At 37.7% G+C, this 22703-nt stretch overlaps 1 protein-coding gene across 20 annotated transcripts in view; it reads right to left on the bottom strand.

Moving 5' to 3' along the window:
- The window catches only part of LOC118746855 (FERM, ARHGEF and pleckstrin domain-containing protein 2), a 491681-nt gene that overhangs the window by 70761 nt on the left and 398217 nt on the right, over positions 1-22703 (bottom strand). For 15 of the 20 annotated variants that reach the window (XM_036480813.1, XM_036480822.1, XM_036480830.1 and 12 more), the window contains one exon: positions 9671-22371. The exons of 4 other annotated variants lie outside the window; for them this stretch is intronic. In XM_036480813.1, the coding sequence (XP_036336706.1) occupies positions 11198-22371 (11174 nt within the window). In that variant the 3' untranslated portion in view covers positions 9671-11197. Of the gene's footprint in view, positions 1-9670; positions 22372-22703 lie in introns of those variants that run through there. One more of the 20 variants, XM_036480937.1, reaches the window with a different exon arrangement.

Below are 22703 nucleotides of genomic sequence, written 5' to 3'. Positions count from 1 at the left end.
GGCATTTCCTCACAGTTTCAGGATCTATACGCAGTTTATACATTGGTGGAATAGTGTTGACTAATAAACTTCTGAAGTGGTAGAAGAATGGATTGATTCTTTGGTCTTTAGGCGAGCAATTATCTTGACCTAGATTTTGGATTACAGTCTGGAAGCTTCCTGATAAATGCCAAAGACAAAAAGAAAGGAAGATGTCAGGCAGAAGGAAAAAACAATGAAAACCAAAATTATTTTTCGGCAATGCTTTGTCCTTTTTAGTAATGGTATAATACCGTTTTTAAGTTTAGTGCAGAAAAAACTAGGGACCGAAAATAACAGTTATTTTTTTCAACAGTCAAACTTGGTAAAATATTTTTTAAGGCCGAAATAAAAGTCCTTTCCTAACAATAAACAAACCGCTTATCCATATTTAACAAGTTTGGTATGAAATGAAAGAGGACTAAAATAGCTTTGATACTGAAATGTCTAAACGAAGAAAGCCACCTATTGAAAAATATTTGAATAAAATATTTTATTTAATTACCATAGAACAAACCCTGGGTCAGGTATATGAATTTCTTTTTTATTACATTGTAGAAAAAATGTATATAAATAGAGGTGGTAACCTTCGTTCGTTATTTCAGTTTAAAAGCTATTTCAGTCCTCTTTCATTTGATACCAAACTTGTTTAATTTGGATAAGCGATTTGTTTAGTATCTGGAAAGCACTTTTATTTCGAACTTAAAAAATATTTCGCCAAGTTTACCAATATAAAAAAAAATAACTGCTATTTTCGGTCCCTAGAAAAACCCATTTGCTAGAGACTAAGGAAGCCATTTGAACATTTCCAATTTCCATTTTCAAAATTACAAAACAATTTTTGCCATTTAAAATAAGAGAAATTTTTTAATGCGCAACGTTGTCATTCATAATACAAGGCCTGTATTGATGTAATGCCCAATAGAAATCGGGCATGTCATTTAAGTGTGTTTTATCAATATAATAAAGTCATTACATAAAAGTTGATGAATACTAAAATTATGGCTTAAGATACTTAGTTCTAACCACTTTTTAGGGAGCATTAATAAATACATACTAAGCTCATTTCAATACAGGGCCCTTCCTTCTGTTTTTCTTAAATGACAGGGCTTACATGTACATAACTTTACTGGTGAGTATCGGACAAGCTTTATTTAATTGGGGATTTTAACGTTATATTAGAATGCTTAACTATGTACAATTTTATTAGTTTCGTACAAAAATGCCAGATTTGGATTTTTTAATTTCCTGAAAGAATTAGTCAACTTCTAGTTCTAGGTGAAGAACGAGCTCCTTAGCTCTTCGATCGGTGATCTTACTCAGCTTTTTTTTTTTAATATTGAGCAAGTTGAGTAAATGTGTTTGGTAAGAGCCAGTGACTTACAGTTTCCCATCTGACAGTCGGAAAAAAGCAAAGTGATCACGTGTTGATTTTTTTTAATATTCACAATGTTAGCGATTTCAATTTGCACTTCGTTAGACTAAAATTGTATGGGCTATAAAATTGATGTAAAGATTGAAATTTTGATAACAAATTTGTTTAATTTTCCTAAATTTAGTGTAAAGTTTGATTTATATGGCTTTAGATCAAGCTCGAACAATATTTTCACAGAAAAGTAAAACTAAAAATACTTTGAAAAACAGTGAATATTGAAAAACAATCAACACGTGGTCACTTGTTTCAAGCACTATATAAGAATATGAATCGATCATGTTATACTATTCGTCGGGCGTCTTTTGAGCAATATGCTTTTAATCAGTTTTCATTAAGCTTGCCTTTTTGTTTTAGTTTCACTCTCTTCCTTGATCTGAAATTTGGTACACACCTTAAGTTCTAATGACAATACGATCATGTTTGTACAGTATCACTATAAATACGAGATGGCCGCCGCCTCAAAATAGCGGATTACATATTTTTTACAACTCCCTCAACATGGGTATCAAATGAAAGGGATTGACTAGCAGAAGACAGTACACCATGAAAAACCCCAAATCCAAGATGAACGTCGGTACAATATGGCGGATTTCATAATTGTTTCAATTCTCGGTAGTTCTATGTCCATTACTCTCTTAGCATTAAGAAATATTTTAACATAAAATTCCAGAAAATAAAAAAGGAAGTATAAATAATACAACACAATCTTTTCATATTTGTTTTTAACTTAATGCAAATTAATTTTCGAATTTCTGATGATGCATATGTGTACATTAACTACAAAAAACTCTGACTCAAAAATAAAATAGGAACCAAAACTATTAAGTTCAAGGGTTTAATTGAAAAGAGACATAATTATTATGTAGATGATCTACTAAAAGCTAAAATATAATTAGGTAGCTCCTAGGCACCAGTCATCACACCACTCTCCTCCTCATCAGCATTGATCAGACTAAAAAATAAAATCGAGGAGCATAGCGTAACCTGAGTAAATATGTACATAAGTAGGATTTACTTATAATGATATGAGCTGCTAATTGTTGTTGGTACATTACCTACATCATTATTATCTTTCTTTGCAATAAAACCGATTAACTCAAACATTTTTTTTACTTATTTTATTTTTGAGTCGGAGTTTTTTTATACATAGTAAATGTAAATTACTTAGCATTAATTAATTTAAAAACAAGTATGAACAGATTGAAATGTATTATTTATTTAGTATATATTTTTTAATTTTCCGGAATTTCGTGTTAAAATAATTCTTAATGTTAACCACACAGTTAGTTGCACTGACGTCGTTCCAAGTTACAATTTAAAATATGCAAATTAAAAAGAAATTCATTCAAGGACACGAAATTTACTTCGATTTTGTACCAATACCGGCACAGAAAAGTTACATTTACTTTAACTAATTAAAAGTTCTAGCTATTGAAAGCATGTTCGCCACTTTTCTTCAGAATCGAACATGCTTCGAGATAATCTAAAGCGAAAGCTTGACCGATGACTACAGATATGTACATACTTATTTAAATATATAAATATGTCAGCAAAGATATAAGCTCGATTTCTAAGTAAAATCACAATATTTAAGTATTCAGTGAAGCGGGCGTTTTTTCCTAAACGAAAAATAAAAACTACATAGACAATATTTGGCACTCCATTTTAAATATCTTACTTTTCGTCATAAAATTTGGCGGCTTTTAATGCCTCGATCGTACATATCGAGCCCTAACCGCCAAAATAACGTAAGCGACATTTTTTTCATCTAGATACATTTCTGCATCAAAAAGAAAATTTTGAAAAAAATGTCGCTTACGTTATTTTGGCGGTTAGGGCTCGATATGTACGATCCAAAAACAGTAAAGTCGGAATTGTAATGCTCTCACTCCCTAGGATTGTTCTATATCTAAAAACAGTATAGCAGTATACCCCGAGCGCACTTGTGCACAAGGGTATATAAATTTTGTTCACACTACGGTTGTTTGTAACAGCCAAAACGAATCGAGATAGACATAGACAAATGTATACATAAATGATCAGAATAAAAAGAGAAATCGATTAAGCCATGTCTGTCTGTCCGTCCGTCCATGTACACGATAACTCGAGCAAAAATTGAGATATCTCAACGAAATTTGGTATGTAAGTTTCCATCTATCCAAGGTAGGTTGGTATTGAAAATGGTCGAAATCGGACTGTAACCACGCCCACTTCCCATATAACGGTAATTTTCAAAAATACGCAAACTGCGATATTTTAGTAACTACTGGAGATTAATCACTCAAAATTGATATTTACAATAAGTTTTAGACGAAAAATGAGAATATTATAAATTTTTGGAAAATGGGCGTAGCCACGCCCACTTATGGTTACATGTGTATATCTTGGCAACCGCTGCACCGATTTCTTCCAAACTTGGCACAGTTATTGGCCTTGGTACAGGATACCAAATGGCCGAAAATTTTTCGGACAATAACCACGCCCACATCTAATATAACGGTAATTTAGAGAAATACAAAATCTTCGATAAATAAGTAAATATTAAAGCTAATTTATTCAAAATTGATGCTTAAAACAATTCTTAACCAAGAAATATGTTTGTGATAAAATTTTGGAAAATGGGTTCACTTATGATCACATATATGTATCTCGGTAACCTTCTACCAATTTGTACCAAACTCGGTATGGTTATTGTGCTTGCAACATAGAAGCAAAGCGTTGGAAATTATTGAAATCGGACTAAAATTGAGGCCGCTTTTCATATAACGGAAAATTTCAGAACTGCTTGAAACTTCAAAATTTCGAAATTTAAGGACTCTTATTTACTCAAAATTGATACGCCCCAGCTTACCATGTAGCGGTAGGTTTCGGAAAGGTGAAAAACATATATTTAATACTTGCGCCGGGTATTTAATGTTCGGCGCCGCCCGAACTTAAACTTTCTTACTTGTTTTATTTTGAAATCAAAAAATATTTAGAGGTCGCTCAAAGCGATCAAAGTTTTCCATGTATTTTTATATGGGAAAAATAAATTTTTTCGTAGAAATGGTATAGAATTCTTGAAAGTCAATATTTTTCGATCGGAAAACTCTGGTTCTCTTTAGGAGACTTTCAATAATAATACCCAATTGTTTATTTAACCATTTTTGAAGTGAAATTTCTTAGGCGGCGGTATGGCTAAAATGGAGAGTGAAATTTTTAAAACTGAAAACGTTACATGAGTGAGAAGGAAGATATAGGTAGTATAGGGAAGGGGAAAAAAGAAATAGAGCGACGCATGACGGGTACGAGTACCTACATATGTATATATGTATGTTTGAATGCACGTATGTATGTATACATACATATATATGTATGTATGAACGAACTCATTGCGCAATCAGCTCTGCCGCTACCAAGCAATATATCGCACACCGTCTTCAAAAGAGTCACAACTCAAAATAATACGTTCGTCAGAAAATGCGAAAAACTATTTCGTAGCACATGCTAATCATATGGGAAAGGGCCACTTTACCTTAGTTTTTTTTTAACAAGTTATAACAGAAATTTGCACCAGCTTTTGCTGAAAGGTGAATAAAAGTTCTGTGTACATTTTTAGCGCATAATTTCAAAAATGCCAAATTTTGAGTTGTGACTCTTTTGAAGACGGTGTGCGATATGTGAGGATGATAGTAAGGCCAACTTATATACGGTATTGTTACAGGAGCAGTTGAAATTTTCGCCCGATGTTTCTTAAAGAAAGCCATAAACGTAGCGGCCGTTGGTTCAACTTGGTGTTATTTTGCTCTAGATTACACCGTTTGTGGGCCTGTTGAATGAATTTATGTCTTGGTTGTATGAAAGATCCAAAAATTTGGATTTTCTGGCGAGTTGTACAACTTATCGCTACATTAATGGCCATGTTGTACAAACTCATTTAATTTGCGTTTATTTTGTACACTAAATAAACGAAAATGGATAACTCAGCCGAAATAGGTACGTGCTTTCGTTGAATTTTATAAATGTAAGCCGAAACTATGAAATTGTAAAAATGAGATTTTACAATGAGACTGCTCACAACTTTCATTCTGTCATTTACTACCATTATGCGTAGGCCAATTCATGAAATCATTTCATGCGTTTGAGTAGAAACTGAAAGAATGAACACCATTTCATGATTACAATTAACGCGAAATAGAGTTTATGCACTTAGTTTTTACTCAGATCGATGAAATGATTTCGTGAATTGGACTACGCATACATGTGATACTCAGGGTGGTGTCCAGATTGTTTAAAAAAAAGCCCAATTTCTGAAAAAAATCGCCAAAAATCGCCATTTTTTTAAATAAAATTCATGAAATCAATATAACAAATCTTTTATTTTAAAAATGAGATCTTTTTATAAAATAGTTTTAAAACCAAAACCGAATATAGTACTTTCAGAGGGTAATAATAAATAACACAAATCACTTATATATTAGTGATGTACAAACGATTTTCTTTAAAAATGCGCATACTTTTTAAAAATATTGGTTTCAACACATTTTGCAACAGGACTGCGCAATTATTAAATTTATTATAACTCATATTAATTGATTAATCGCACAATCCGCTTTTAAAAACTCGGCGCTAAAAATAAAAAAAAATAAAGCGAGAACAGCTATTTCTAAAATTTTTTCAAAATCACCTTTAGTGTATGAATCATTTACATTTCAGTTGTTGCCATATATTGAGCTATTCAATCTTGATAACATTCTTTTGATATTAGAAACGTGTTGCAGCAGAAACTATTAGCCTTCATATAACACTTTATTCGAACTTTTGAATTAACGCTTTCCAACCTCATCCTATTTCGAATCTTAGTTTTTGTTGAATTAATTACGGAAAAACGCGCTCAACAAAAGCATGTGAGTGTGGCAAGGATCATAATATGAAGGCTACTTTACTCATATTTCCAAACTTTTCATTGCCTGTTGCGGTTTTCACTCCGTAAGTAATTATCCAAAATTCTTCAGAGTCAGATGGCAGTGAATTGGCAGGTCCCTGAAACTCTCGCTCTTGTGATTCACACACTTTTCGGGTGACAAAATTAAAGCTTTTTTAAAAGTATTTAATTGACTAGGTAAGCGCTTGAAAAGCTCTTCGATTAGGGTGATTAAATATTTTTGACAGTTTTTTTAATATGCTTTTTAAATCAATTTATCACGCAGTTCATTAGCCTCTTCTGTAAAATTATCGTGGAAAACTAAGTTTTGTATATTTTTTTAAATAGGAAAAATGTATTTGATTGGAAAAAATCGACAAAAATCGCCAATGGCGGTTTCCTAAATTTTTACGCGCAAATATCAAAAAAAAAAAATCGCCAAATCTGGGCACTCTGGTGATACTTATGCTTTTAATTTAGAAGGTAATTTTATGTTTTTATACTCTTGCTACCACATGAATATAAGAATTCGTGATAAGAATATAAGAATTCGACTTGGAAGATAGAAAGCGAGTAAGAATAAATGCCGAACAAAGGAATTTGTCTTCTTTCAACTTAAATAAATGCATTTTGCAAACAAAAGTGCGTACGTTACTTAGTACCTTGGTAATGGCGATATATCGATTGCATTATAAACATTTTCATTTATTTGTTAAACATACAATTACTTGCATTACAACCCGGTCCTATGGATGCTAGAAGCGCGAATTCATATAAGGTGGTGTTACCGGAAAATGAATAAATAAATTATATGTATATCAGAAAATTAATAAGATGAAATGAAATTATTGCTTGATTTCTAACCAAACCTATGTATGTAACTCAATCGCCTAATGGTTTGCCGAACCATAAACATATGTTTACACATCCAATTTCGTTAGTAGGTACCTGATACTCACACCTTTTTTAAGAAGTTTCCATTCTATCATATGTACGGTGTTACACACGCATTTTTTTAATACTAACGATTTTTTATTGATCGCCCCATTGCATTTTCGGGGTTTTTGTGGGTTTTTCGCGGACCTATAAATTAGAGTTGCAATGAAAAAATGGTTAAATAAACAAATGGGTATTATTATTGGGAATCTCCTGCAGATAAACAGAGTTTTCTGGTAGAAAAATATTGATTTTTTACTGTTCCATACCATTTCTATGAAAAGTTGTTTTTTCCCCATATAAAATACATGGAAAGCTTTGGGCGCTTTGAGCGACCTCTAAATATTTTTTGATTTCAAAATAAAAAATTAAGGGTATATTTTTTTGGCATAGAACAGTCCTAGGGGGTGAGAGCATAAAAATTCCGACTTTACTTTTTCACATGCAATTTTGGACCACCCTAATGTGCATACATATGACCAATAGTATCAAAGCCTCAACAAGTCTTTATTCATTCCATCATTTACAAACACATCCAATTTTAAGTGGTTTTGTTCGGATATGGTTTTCATATCTGGATAAACTATGCGAATTCGCTCTTAATACACATTTTCGAAATTAATCTCCTTGATAAACACAAAATTTTCAGGTAAAAGTGTCACCGTTTTTGAAATATTTACATTTTTTTTATTAAAAAGAAACGTGCCTTTTCATGTATTTTCTTTAACTGCATCTACAAACCAGGCTATACTGAGTAGATTTTTTTGTAAAATACTTCCAGATAGTTGCTTCTCCATACTCAAATGCAATTTAGTTAAAATATATTAAGGAACCATCATAAAATTAGTACTATTTTGGGATTTTTTAACTTTTTGATATTTTCTTCCCCAACTTTGACTATCTCTGGTGAAAAAATTGTACTGAGCTATAACTTGACATTACATAAAAAGTTGCTCATTTAATAAGGATTTCAGAAAGGTGCCACTCTTACTGTTTCGAATAGAAAAAAGTTATAGCCGCTTTTGTGGGCAAAGGACTGAGACACGCTAGAATGTATTTAATAGATTTAAATTTAAGTTGCTCTTGTTATCGACCAATGACATGCTAAATAGTACAAAGGTACATTATTACCTGCTCCTGAAATTATTTTATGTTACCTCGGCCTCAATTTTAGTCCGATTTCAATAATTTTCAACGCTTTGCTTCTATGTTGCAAGCACAATAACCATACCCAGTTTGGTACAAATTGGTAGAACGGTTACCCAGATACATATATGTGATCATAAGTGGGCGGTGCCACGCCCATTTTCCAAAATTTTATCATAGACATATTTCTTGGTTAAGAATTGTTGTAAGCATCAATTTTGAATAAATTAGCTCTAATATTTACTCATTTATAGAAGATTTTGTATTTCTCTAAATTACCGTTATATAAGATACGGGCGTGGTTATTGTCCGGACTGTAACCACGCCCACTTCCCATATAACGGTAATTTCCAGAAATACGAAAACTGCGATATTTTAGGAACTACTGAAGATTATTCACTCAAAATTGTTATTTACAATAATTTTCAGACGAAAAATAAGAATATTATAAATTTTTGGAAAATGGGCGTAGCCACGCCCACTTGTGGTTACATGTATATATCTTAGGAACCGCTACACCAATTTCTTCCAAACTTGGCACAGTTGTTGGCCTTCGTACAACATACCAAATGGCCGAAAATTTTTAAAATCGGACAATAACCACGCCCACATCCCATATAACGGTAATTTGGAGAAATACAAAATCTTCGATAAATCAGTAAATATTAAAGCTAATTTATTCAAAATTTATGCTTGCAACAATTCGTTACCAAGAAATACGTTTATGGTACAATTTTGGAAAATGGGCGTGGCACCGACCACTTATGATCACATATATGTATATCGGTAACCGTTCTACCAATTTGTACCAAACTCGGTACTTTTATTTTGCTTGCCACATAAAAGCAAAACGTCGAAAATTATTGATATTGGACTAAAATTACGGCCGATTTTCACATAACGGTAAATTTCAGAAATGCTTGAAACTGCGATATTTCGAAATTTAAGGACGCTAATTTACTCAAAATTGATACACCACGGCTTACCATCTAGCGGTAGCTTTCGGAAAGGTGGAAAACATATATTTAATACTTGCACCGGGTATTTAATGTTCGGCTCCGCCCGAACTTAGACTTTCTTAATTGTTTTATATTATAAACGGTCGTTGAACTAAAATTTTTCGTTTGAGTCAAGGTACATTGAACAGGTAGTATCAGTAGAGCAGCTGATTAGATTTTTTTTGTTAATTATTTGGTCTCTAAAATGTAAAATATTTTAAATTTATTCTCACAAAAACTATAAATTGTCAAAATCTCTTTGCATGTGAAACCTTTTCCCATAAAAAACAAGCGATTGAAAAGCAACTTTTGGAACGTACACTTAACTCAGCAGCACAAACGCTGATTACTGGGCCTTGCAAATGAAAGAAAGTCTCAACAACTTTTTTTTAAATTTAATTTTTAATTTAAATTTTTTATTTTTTTTGTTTTTTACATGGCACACTTTGATAAACAAAAAATAGAACAGTTTTTTACACTTTAGAGATACCAGAAGCAAAACAAAATACATGTAAATGTGGTTTTTGCTCTAATGCTACTTTCTGTTTGATATTCCTTGGTTTGAGTACAAGTAGAATCTAGTATTTTCTACCGATACCTTGAGTAGCATCGACAATTCCCTTCGATAAATTTAATGAGTACAAGCATCGAGTACATGGTGGTATCGTAGGAAAACTAGAAGTACAACTCTATTTTTGTATCTTATCTTATCTGAAGTTAAATTTTAATAAAATGTCATTTCATAAAGAGCTATAAATATTCGTCACCGATTAGATGAAGTATACAGAAATTCGTAGTTGCTTTGAGAAAAAATTTAATACATGTATTCCAACATCTTTTCAATCCTTTTCAATAATAAAACTACAAAAGAAATATCCGTTTGTTATGTGATGTGTGGTTGGATAATAAATACATAGCGACTATGAGAATGCAATTTTTTCCCGATTTTCGATAAACGATTGACGTACCGACAATCAGAATAAGAGCGATTATTGAATCCAAAGTAATATCGCTCGCTCGTAGATAATTGTAAGATTATTGGCACATTTATTGCAATGCTGTTCAAATATGTGTGTTATTAAGTTTCTCTATATTTGTATGCACATTCTGCTAGGTTTTTAGTTTTTTAGTTTCGCAATTTTTGCTTCTTTGATTTATAATTATTCGATGAGTAAATAGTGCTTTAAAATTTAACATTTTTAATACGATTAAATTTGTTGCTATTACCATTACATTTAGATGATCTCAACCTTCACTTACAACAGACATTTTTGATTTAACGGTCTATCTGAAGTTACTGCCGTTTTTGAAAAACGTCAACATGTCAAAACGTCTAATGTGCGATACGTAATAATTTTAATAAATTTAGTCATTTTAAAATCAGGAAAATTAGGATTTTCATTAAAATGGTTTTTATTTTTAATAGTTACGTAGATAATTTTTAAAATTTTTTTTAATTTTTATAAATTTTATGGGGATTTGTCGAAAGCAAATTGGCTGCAGCAGTTCACACCATAAATCAGTCTCAATTGAATATAAGATGATTCGGAGAGTTTTAGTCAATATTTTGTAAATACATAAGCTCAGGGTCGACTTTAAAGTTTAAACATTCCCCTTTCGTTTTTCCTCCCACCAATAACTTTTGATTATGCATCCTACAGATTGTTTTCTACTATGTTTGCCTCTACACGATTGTTAAATCTTTTTATTGTTACGGTTCTCTTTTTTCTGAAACTTATTTCATACCTTTGAATGTTTGCTCTATTTGCGTTCGCTTAAATTATCCGAGTCATCAAACTTGGGCGGTGGATCAACTCGTATATCCAAACCACATGCATAGCGTTCATACTCAATCGGTTCGTTTTCATAATCTGAGAGGAAATCCGGATATGGCAACTCGCTTATAGTGGTACGTCTTATCGTGCCAGTGGCCTGTACAAATCCACTTCTTTCCTCACTTGAATTTGCTAAATCGTCGGATAGTCCAGCCTTGCTCTCAAGTTCACTCTCATCTGGAGTAGCATATGGTTGCATGTGATATTGCTCTGATGCTAGGGCTGCAGATGTCGATGTTTCTCCGGTGAATTCACTGGTGGTTGATTCCTCTCGTTTTAGCTGACGTTTTTTGGTGCGTGCTGGTTTTACTGGCTGGCCATTAGGTGGTGGCATTGGGTGATTAGCTGGCGCCGGTTTATAAGCCATGTTTTGACTTGAAATTGATTGCATTAATTGGGGCTGATACATCGGATTGGTAATATGACTAAGACGATCGTACCGCGGAAAGCCCATTTCATCTACGTTATCTGTCATGTCCAGACTTTCGAACTTACTGGATGCTGCATACGCGGCTCCAGAATACTGCGGATACTCGTCATACTCATCTGTTTCTTGTTCGTGTTCTAGTTCTTCGTCGAATTCTAAATACTGATCCTCCAGTCGATAGGAGGGTTCTGAGCTGCCCGAATCGATTTCTGGCAAATAACCTTCCGAACATTCTGAGCTTTCCTGTTCCGCTAAGGCTCGTTCTGTCGAGCGCACTCGTTTGGCAGGCACCTGCCGCTTTCGACGATATCCCTTGTTACGTAACTTTAGATCTTGTGTGCGTATATCCATTGAGCTGTCAGTGTCATTGCCGCTTGGTGGACTTTTAATTATGGTGTTCCGGGTTATTGAACATTTTCGTGGTGGCTTTTGTATCAGTTGGTTTGGTGGTGATTCAGAGCTTAGGCTACTTGAATAATACGGCGAGCATTTAACGAGCTTTTCGGCACGTTGCGGTAACATTGGCGATGACGTTTCCGTACTTGTTGTATTCTCACTATAAATGGTTGCTGATGTCGTGGCTGACGAAACTCCATTACCTTCTCCCCCCTGCGAGGACTCTTCATCGATGCGTGGTGGCATCGATTCCTGCGAAGACTGCTGCGACTTCGAGAGCATGTGCTCGTGAAAGGAGTTCGATTGGCGCAGTTTATTTGTTTTATATTCTCGTATTTGTGATTTCGACAAGGTTTTATCATCATAGCTATGATGCTTAGCGAGCGCTTTCCCTGGCAGTTGGCCAGCGGAATGGGCTCGTGGTAAGTCGTTTGGCGGTGTGGTCGGTGGTATATTAGTCACAGGTGGGGGTGCAGTCTTTGTGGATACACTCGCCTGAGATGATGTCGATGCTTCAGAAGCTGAAGCAGAAGCGGAGGTTTCCTCTACCTTACTAACGGCTTTCATGTGTCTCAATAAGGCTTGCATAAGCGGACGTGTTACTTGGGGTTTTGGTTTTGTGGGGGGTTGCGGGGCTCTGGGCTTTGCAGATGCTGTTTGAAGATTTGGTTGTTGAGCTTGCGCTATGGATACATGTAATGGAACGAATTCTTGACTTTGGTAGCGTTCCGTTAATTTTTCGCTTGGCGAGTACAGACGCTCCACGAACGGAGATTCGCTCTCTGATGAAATCTCTTGACTTTGGTACAGCTTTGACATCATTTCCAATGAACGACGTTTTCGTGCAGCGCTCGTGTTCTCTGTAACGCCTTCTTTGTCCTCCAATCTTATCAATCGGGAAAGCGAGTTTTGTCTTCCATTATCGCCTAATTTAGGAGGCGAAACTTTTTGACCTGCTTCTTCTGTACTAGCACGACCATTATTGCCATTACTAGCACTTCTTCGATGCACTTGTGGAATAACAGTTCTCAACTCCTCGCTGGGAGACTTTTTCGCTGTCATTCGGGACTGTTTAAGTGGAACGTAGTCTATATAACTGCCCCGTCTACTGCCTCTTGGATCCTTGGAAGTTTCGCCAGATTGAGCTCCGACCAAAGTGCGACTACTAGATGTAGACCACTCAGTTATCGTATGCGCCATTTCCGTTAGAGTTAGTGTCGTATCATCACTTTTTGTCGCCGACGTAGCTTCAGACATTTTTTCGGTCTCAGAATTGGACAGTATGTCATACCGCAGACCATCGGATGAACCATTATCACCTGATAGTCCTTTTGAAAAACTTCCACTTTGTTCATTCAAGCTCTCTGCTGATTTATTTATAGAACTCATACTGGACTTAGTGTGATTCGACTTCTCACTTTTCGCACAGGATTGCGTTGACACTGCTGAAAGACTATCTGAACCAGAGAGATTCGCGTACTGTCGTACGGTGTTGGTGCCAGTGGACCATTCAGAAATACTTAGTCCTATCGATGTGTCTTCTGAATGGGAACTATGCGTGCATTTCTTTTGTTGTAAACCCATGCGCACTGTGCCATCCAAATCTGTCCCAATGGAGCTTGTATCCTCTTCAGAATGGCTAGAATGACTGCATTTCTTACAGGAACCTGAACTGAGACGACTTTCATAATTTCGAAGCACTGTAGTCTGATCTTCCATAAATGTTCCAGATGCTGACAAAATATCATCAATAGAGGTATCCGAATTATTTGAGCCTCTGGACAACTTTCTCAAGTATTCCGTTGTACGACTTCCATCGGAAGACAGTTGGATCTTCACGGTGCCAGGCATGAAGACATCGTCACTAGAGAATACCTCATCTTCAGAAATTGGACTACGGATTGTTGGTGAACGTGTAGGTTGTGAAATGATCACTAAATCTGGGCTGGAATCCTTGCGAAGAGGGGAAATTTGGGTGGATTTCGGCGAGGACGAGCAAGTAACAGTAAATGAGGACGAAAGACATGAGGCAGCACTCAAGGTTGAACTTAAACATGTTGGGGTATCATGTTGGGCATCTTCATTTTCAAAATCTTTATTTTCAAATGCTGCTGATATTAAATATGCAGTATCTTCATAGGGTAAGATTTTCGCGATATCTGGAGGTGTAATTGGAAAGTCTTCATTAGAGAGCCTATCATCGGCCTGAGATTGAGCATCATCATCGGTTTTATCTGTTGCTGTAAAGGATTCTACCATCACTTGATCCGCACTTTGAGCTTCAGTAGCATAATACGTTTCTATATCTCCCACTATTAATGGCGCCTCAATGGCACTAGCCGGCGGAGAAGGCCATTCTTGTGAATCTTGCGACTGAAAAGATTTACTGGCTTTCCAGCAAAATGTTTTCGGCACAGGCTTGTCTAAATCAGGCATTTGGTAGATGGATTCTACAGGTTTCACTGGCACGTAGTCGAAAGGAATTTCTGGAAGAGGCCAATCCTCTGAATCTTGGCTACCTGCATTTGAAAGACACATAAGAGTATGCCTATCAACATCATCGGCCTGTTGCTCTTCAACCTGGGTGACTGAAAACCGCCCAGTAACTACAATCGGAGACTTTGGTTCATTAAAGCTACCAATGCTGGAAAGTCGATCTCCAGTGGCTGAGTCACATGGAATATCCGGCATTTCGGCCGAAGTCCGTCGGTCTGCATCTGATATATACGCCAAATTTGTATTGCTTCTAGAGTCCGAACTGAGACTTGGTTGATGATCGGTCGAACCTACAGATTCGTCCCGCATGCTTACTGAGTGTGTAGAAGCTTTGCTGACGTCATCTTCCATACTAGATTTCTCAGACGCTGTACTACGTTCTGATATTCGAGACAGAGTACGCCCAAGAGTAAAACCAGTGCTATAACCAATAATATCTGTAGGGTTTACGCCGATGCCACTCAATGAACTGGTCATAGCAGGATAACCAAATGTAGTCGGAAAGTCGTTTAGCTCATCCTGAAAGCTTGTATCACTTTCTTTTTGATCATCTGGTGATACCTCCTTCAAGTCACTGTCGGAAGAATCACGTAATGGATTATTGGCATCGTATCGTTCATATCCATCAGTTTCAACGTGATGCCAAGGATCATCTGTACTAGAACTTCCCGAACTTTCTATGGGGAACGGTTTCCATGTTGTTTGTTGTTCTTTCTGTTGCAATTCACCTCTGCGCTGTGCTGCACCCATTGAACCCGAGCTACTTTCGGTCTCAAAGGACCCACGGGACTCAACACTAAGCGATCCCTTCGAGTCAAAACTAGATTTTGATTCTTGTGAGCTGCTGCCTGATTTTCCCGGCTTATCAGTTCCATCACTTTTTACTACCGCTAACTTCTTGCCAGCGTTGGCACGCGCAGGCTTCTCAATCTTTGGCTGCTTTTTCGACGTACCTGAACTAGATTCACTGTCTTCATTTCGTTGTAGGAGCTTTGTTAGCTTTTCATCAATAGGATCTAGAAAACTTTCAGTGCTAATGCCTAGATCTATTGGACTTTGTTTCTCTAAGGTTGGAGTTGTCGGTTTCTTTACAATGACTTTCGGTTCATTGGTAGACGTTGTTTCATCTGAACCTGGAGCTTTAGTTTTCGGAGTTGTAAGTCCTTCGGTTTCAGCCCCATTTCCAACATCTAATTTAAGCATTCGCTGTTTAAGCTCTAAACATTTCTTCTCTTCAACATCTCCAAAATCTTGGGAAATTCCCAACGGTCTAGCGATTGAGCAACTAACACTCGACTCTTCGTCCATAGAACTCTTCTCCTTTCCGCCACTGACGGATAAACTCCAATCATGTGTATGCTCGCCTCGGTGAGGGCTAACATCTTTTTCCCCACTAGTCCACGAATCAGAACTTTTTGATTTGTCACTTTGTTTGTCCAAACTGGGTTTCTTTTTGCTATCGGATTTTTCGGTTTGATTTTCAAATGTTTCCAAAACCGACTTTTCCGCCATAGGACTAGTGCTTGGTGGCGTGACCAAAATATTTAAATCAGATGTCGGTGTGGCACAATTAGAGTATTCTAATGGTACAGCGTCTTCCAAAGTAGCTTGTGTCTCTAGTATATTACGGTCTGGTTCTAGAGTGCGAGGTTCATTATCAGAAGTATCAGAACCAACAAATTCATCACACTCCACAGTTATCCAAGAGCCTGTTTCATCACTACGACTGCGATCCAAACTTAATCGGTTGGTATCTTGATGTGACACCTTCAAATGACGACATTCTCCAGAGTTGTCGTCTTCTTCAATGGATGGCTCCTCACATTCAATGGTTGGCACGCGATGCGGATAAACATCTGGCGGAACCGGAGATTTGCTAGCTGGTGAATGGCTATCATCGGCTGATACAAACGAATCTAAGCTCTCTGCTGTTGACGGTTTACGGCTGTATGTACCATCACTCTCTTTGGTGTCTTCCGACGGCAAAGATCTTTTCAGAATCTCTAACGATCGTCTTTCTGAAATAACTGCCTGCATATCTATATCTTCGTGAAAATTGTATTGATGGGCGAACATACGTCGATCCCCAATAGCACTTCGAATGGTAAATTTCTCATCGGCTTTCTTTGCTTCCACGGTCGGAGATGGCTTCTTGTCGTCAAGGCTCTTTGCTTTAATATCTGTTCCAAGGTAATGATGCTCAGCAGGTTTCTCCAAGCTGCTAGACTTTCCATCAATTTTTTTATGCACAACACTTCCTTCAATTTTTTGTTTGATTTCCTGGCTTTTAGCAATTTTCTTAGGTGATTTAATCACCATGTCCTCTGGTACGTCTGATTTTTCCGATTCTTCAAAAGATTTATTGCGATCTTCAAAACTGCGATTTGCTTTATCTAACTTATCTGGACTACGGCCCTCGTCGAAGCTACGACTAAATTTCACCAAGGAAGTGTCCAGTTTTCGCGGCGATTTTGCTATTAAAACATGGTCTTCGGCTTTGCTCTTAAACTCGGTTTCTATTATAATTTTATCCCCATCAGTCTTTACCGAGATCTTATCCTCGGGAGCAGGGAATGGCGGCAATGAATCTTTAACAGGACTAAGCATGGTTATGGTCTGCTTCATAGCCGACTCGTATAATTTTTGTTGACGTTCCTTTCGTTTAGCTATATCCGCCTCGGTTTCCTCCTGAGACTTACTTTTGTCCTTACTTAAACGGCGAGCTTCAATTGAACGTGGGCGCTCTTTAGGGCTTGATTTCTTGCTTTTACCGTCTTTCGTCTTAATATCGTCAACACTAGTGCGTCGTGATTCTGGGCGACTTCGCGAAGTCGCCGACTTTATTTTGATACCATCTGGCGATTTTGGTCCCATCTTCAATTTTCCTTTTCCAGTACTTTCTATACTACTGGCACGCGAAACTCCTGGTGAAGTCTTTCGTGAGCTATTAGCTGAACTATACGGTGACCAATCAGTAAAACGATACTTTGGTATATCCAAAATTAGATGCTCTCCGCTTTTTAGTTTCATCTTGGACTTTTTCTTAGCTTTAATCTTAACACCTTGCAATGCAATTTTCTCAATATACCTCAGCTGATCTAGCAGCTGCAACTCTTCATCATCAATTGTCGCGGTGTTGAACAAAGAGTCCTTTCCGGCTGTGTGATAGCTTGTCTGAGTAGGTATGGAACCGGCACATGAGTGTACACTATCGGCAGTGTCATCGTCTTGCTGCCCTCCAGACTGTCGTTGAATTGATTTCTCCTCCAGAATTTCGGCTTCCTCTTCGAACCCAACGGTATCGTCTTTGGATGAAAATGCATTCATGGGTGGTAGTCGGTGTAATGATATGACTGGAGTATCTAGGCTCTTAGTACGCCGCTCAGTAGTTGGTGACTCTTGAGTCGCTTTTTGTCGTTGAAGAGAAACCGAACCTTCAGACAAGTTGAGGCGAGCATGCGCAAACAGTATCGGAGCATGACCTTTGGAGCGTATTACTATCGAAGAGTCTATAATATCTTCGATAAACTTAGCTTTCGATTTCGGCACTTCAGTTCGTGGCGATGGTTTCTTCTTCAAAGTATAACCTATATCAGATTCAGTTGTTTTTACCTCTTGACATGTTTCGTAAATATCGTCGTTGCTTCGGAAAAACTCTGCGTGTTCTAATATGGGCGACGGAATATTTTCGTTGCGTTGATAATCGTTTGTGCATTCATCCATGCGTCGTGTAGGGACATGTAGTGGTGGCTCGTCTTCCGAGGACGGAATAGAAATCGATCGCTCTGAAATTCGCCTTAACTCTGACGTATTAGCATATTGTGGATCAAGTTTTTGTGTATGATAGCGACTTTCCAGTTCAGCAAGTCGCCTGCATTGCGGCGGGGATCCCTCAATTTCCGTGGAGCTCATCGTCTGTCCACGACCCCAGGCGGCTGATATCAAACGGCTTTGTTCTATGCGCAATATGGGTTCAATTTCTTTTCGGGATTGGGGCGGCGAAAACTCAAGACGAGCAGGTATAGCTTCTGCCGAACCAAAAACATCATCAGAATCGAGACTTTCATCATCGGAGGAAAATGATGTTATTCGAGTTTTAGCTTTCTTGGGTTTATTTGAAATTTTTGTCTTAGGTATCACACGCGGCTTTACCACCTTCCTCGTATTGGCTTGTAGCTCTTTACGAATACTCTGAATGAGTTCTATTTGCTTTTGTTCAAGTTTATTTTTCTGTTGCTGGATACTTTCTGTGCGGGATGAGGTCGCGGAATCGCTTTCTATTTGACTAAGTTTCTTATTTAGTTTTTCTAGCAGTGAGGGATCCATTTGCTTTGTAATATCACGCTTGGGTGAAGACAGTTCAATAGTGGGTATGGATTTATCCACTTCTAAAGTTATGGGGTCAACTTTAGAAAGATCAATATTTTGAGTAAAAAGAAATTCTTTCGTTTCTGCTGGCAATAAGCTATCTAGTATATCTGGCAAAAAATCAGCAGCCTGACTTACTGGAGTTGCGGTGGCTTTAACAGCCTCTGCCTTGGGTGATTTCGGAGATTTTGGCGATTTTGGAGACTTAGGCGACTTCGGCTTGCCATGCTTTTTCTCACCAAGTGAAGGGGCTGTGCCATTCATTACATGACGCTTATGTAAAACATATGGTATATCATCTTTGAGCACCTTGGGAAACCGTCTGTCATATTCTCTAAAGAAACTCTTTGGTAGCTCGAATCCAGCTTTCGGTATGTCCACAGGAACTGATGCCACATCGAAAAACTTTGGGATCTCAAAGTTACCATGGGCCTTACACAGTGGCGGAGCGCTCGGTATTTGCTTGTAAATATAATCTTCATCACTTGAATCGGCTGGGGTTAAATCTATGGACTTCTGATGCATTAAAACATGGCGTCGTGAATTGCTGCCTAGACGAGCGCGGTTAGCCAAAGAATTTGGATCACTTTTAGTTCGCTCCACTGTAGCATGTGCATAGTTTAGAGGTGCCATAACAGGATTGTACTCTTCAAAATGAGTTTTAGCCATTAATTCTTCCTTCCGCGTTACTTTTTGCTTAGCGGCACGCGCTTGTTGTTTTTCGAATTCTGAGATTAGTTCAGGTGTTAAGGGATATTCGGGACTTTGCTTGGGCTTCTCCTCTTTGCTTTGGACTTCCCACTGTTTTGTGTAGTTTTGAATGCATTCAATGCGGTCCTGGTCAAAACTGAATATGTTCTCACTATCCGAACGACGTCGAAAAGTCGAAATTTTAGACGACTGTGAGTCCCCTTTTTTAATTGGCGCTGTTTGATCGATGGAGTCATTAGTTTGAATTTCTTTCTCTTCGCATTTTTTACCCAGAGCCGGTGTTGAAACTCCATCCGGCGATTTACCTCCAAATGACTTAGCATTTCTTTCAATTTCAACATTTTGGAGGCTGATCGAGTGAACCTTAGATGTTTTATGCGACTTATTACTCGGAAATGTTGAATATGTGTCACGGCTGTCGTAGAATGAGCTATTGGCAGTTGAGCTATGCGTATCGGACAGCAAACAATCATGGCTTTTTACCTTAGGTCTACCACAAAGACTATCGGTATCAACGCCCTCTACGGCATCGTAATAGTCACTCTTTGATTCTTGACTGGACTGTTGGTATTTCTCATATTGTTCTTTTTTATTCAAATTCTTCAATTTCTTTCCAGTTGTGGTTGGCATTTCATAGTTGCGACCGAAACAGTCCCCAACTAGAGATTCTTTTGAATCTTGGCTAGATGCTACTGAAGTTTTACTCTTGGTTGTTTCACGTGACTTTTTGCTATCAGTGTGGTACAAACTGTCACGAGATTTTTTGCTTGAATCCGAACTTCGCGAAATTTTCGTCTCGAACACTTCACTGCGACTCTCTTGGCTGGAAGTGCGGGAAAGAGCTTCTTTAACTTTCTTATAGAAGCTACCGTCCGACTTAACACATAACTTCTCTCGAGGTAAGTAACGGGGATCTTCTGAATCCCAAATTTCGTTCATAATATCGACTGCGGATTTGCACTTAACATCCATTGCCGAACGATATTTATGCTGCTCCGAGACCGACTCATCGTCACTTGGTATATAGTTGCCCGAGTCCAGCGAACAAGAGCGGATATGGTCATCTGAACGACGGCGACCACTGAAAAAGTCAATGTCATACTTTTCTAGTAATTCGTAACTATCCTGTGAGATGTCGTCTTGTGAGCCGGCATAGTCAACGTGATGTCCATATCCACGCTTGTTCTGGTGATCTTGAGTATTGTATGTACTCCCAGGGTAACTAGAGGAATACACCTTCAAATTGGGTAATGGGGAAATGTCTTGTGTGGCATCAATTGAATGGTTTTTGGTTATATACATGGAATGTCTCGAATCATCGTAACGTGTAACGGGAGAATCAATACGATTAAACGAGAGAAACTCTTTGTCGAAAGCAGTCATTGGCTTCGGCTTTTCGCTTTCATAAAACGAAGAAAAGTCGTACAAATCTTTGCAAGAGCTGCTCTTCAACCAGGACTCCTTCTCCACTTGGTCATAAATGTTCTCCTCTTCATATTCCTCCTTATTATACTGTCTGGAAGAATACAGGTCGCCTGACGATATTTCGAACTCAAGTTTTTCCGAAGAAGTCTTAAAACGATTCAAGGGCGATCCAGCGACGCTGCATTCTTCAGCGGTACTGATCGGTTTTCTATCATTGACGGTCAAATAACTGTTGGGAATATTTGTGCCAGAACGCAAATTGGCAATCGAGTGTGCATGATGGGTAATATAGTGACTGTCATACGAATCAACAGAATCTACACCGGACAATTCGGAGTTACGTGGCAGTGAGTGCGTGTCACGCCGAGCTGTCCCACCATCCATGCCCGATACAAAGCTCTGAGAGTCTATTGAGGGTGTCAAAAAGTTTTCGGAATGAGTAAGTTTAGCACGCTCTGCCATAGCGTAGCGCTTAGTACCAAACCCTGTTCCGAAATATGATGACGACGAATCTGAAGGATGATTCAAGTCATTGTGATACTGATAATTAACACTTGAAAACCCACGGCCAGATTCGATTTGACCATTGAGCTGTTGCACATCCGTAATTCCCATTTGTTTGGCTCGTGTATACTGGAGTATCGATTCGTCAATGAATTCATCGCTAAAGTGTTTTTCTCGCGTTTTAGATTTGGTTTTTCGATTTACGGTAGCGTAGATGTCGTTACGATCATTCAGATTCAAGTTTTCGGAGTTTGATATTTTGTTTTCGGTTTTAGGTGTACTAATAAAGTCTGGATATTTGTAATGTCCAATGTCATTTATGTCTGTGTAGATGATATTGTCCGTTTCAGTTTCGGTTGAGTTATTATTATTAAGCAAACACTGTTTAGACATCGAATAATTGGTACTGCTATAATGGACTGGGATGACAGTTTCCGATTGGAACTCCTGTGACCGAAGCTGCTGATGATGGGCAGGGCCCGACGCCGCTGATACCATACTCTCCCGATTGGTGGTAGATGCGGTCAAGTCCGAATCCGCTTCCTCCTCGACTAATTCCTCCTCCTCCTCCAAGTCTTCCTCCTGTTCCAACTCCATAGAGCTGCTGAGATCCACCGAGAGACCCACTGTGTTGGTGGTGATAGTGTTGATGGTGTTGCTGTTGCTGGTGTTGGTGTGCATGAGCTGCGGCGATGCAGGGACATACGCTTGGGATGCCACTGAGACTCGACGAGGGGTGCTGCTGCTGTATAAGTGGGACAAATGGCTCAGACCTGCGCCATAAATCGTCCATTTCCAAGAACGACGATATCGTAAAGCACAAAGAAATTGAAATTTTAAATGAAAAGACATTGTTAGTGGAATGAGTTTTACGTGCTTTTGCAGTCATATCAATACAAACCATAAATATTTAACCGAAAATTTCCATGCACAAAATCTCTTTTCATCTATAATATAATCAGGAGCTCAACACAGAAAACATTTTTATATGTATGGCTGAGCTCCAAGTTGCATTAATGCAAAGCATCAGCCTCTTTTATTTCCGAACTATAACTGATGAAAAAGTCCAATATGCACAACCACGTTCAAATGCCGAATTTGAACT

This window comes from Rhagoletis pomonella, unplaced genomic scaffold (genome assembly GCF_013731165.1).
Source record: "Rhagoletis pomonella isolate Grant_MI unplaced genomic scaffold, Rhpom_1.0 Rhpom_scaffold_00001, whole genome shotgun sequence".
Lineage (NCBI taxonomy): Eukaryota > Metazoa > Arthropoda > Insecta > Diptera > Tephritidae > Rhagoletis > Rhagoletis pomonella.
The sequence above is the reverse complement of the archived record's forward strand: the minus strand, read 5'-3'. Positions and strand labels throughout refer to the sequence as shown.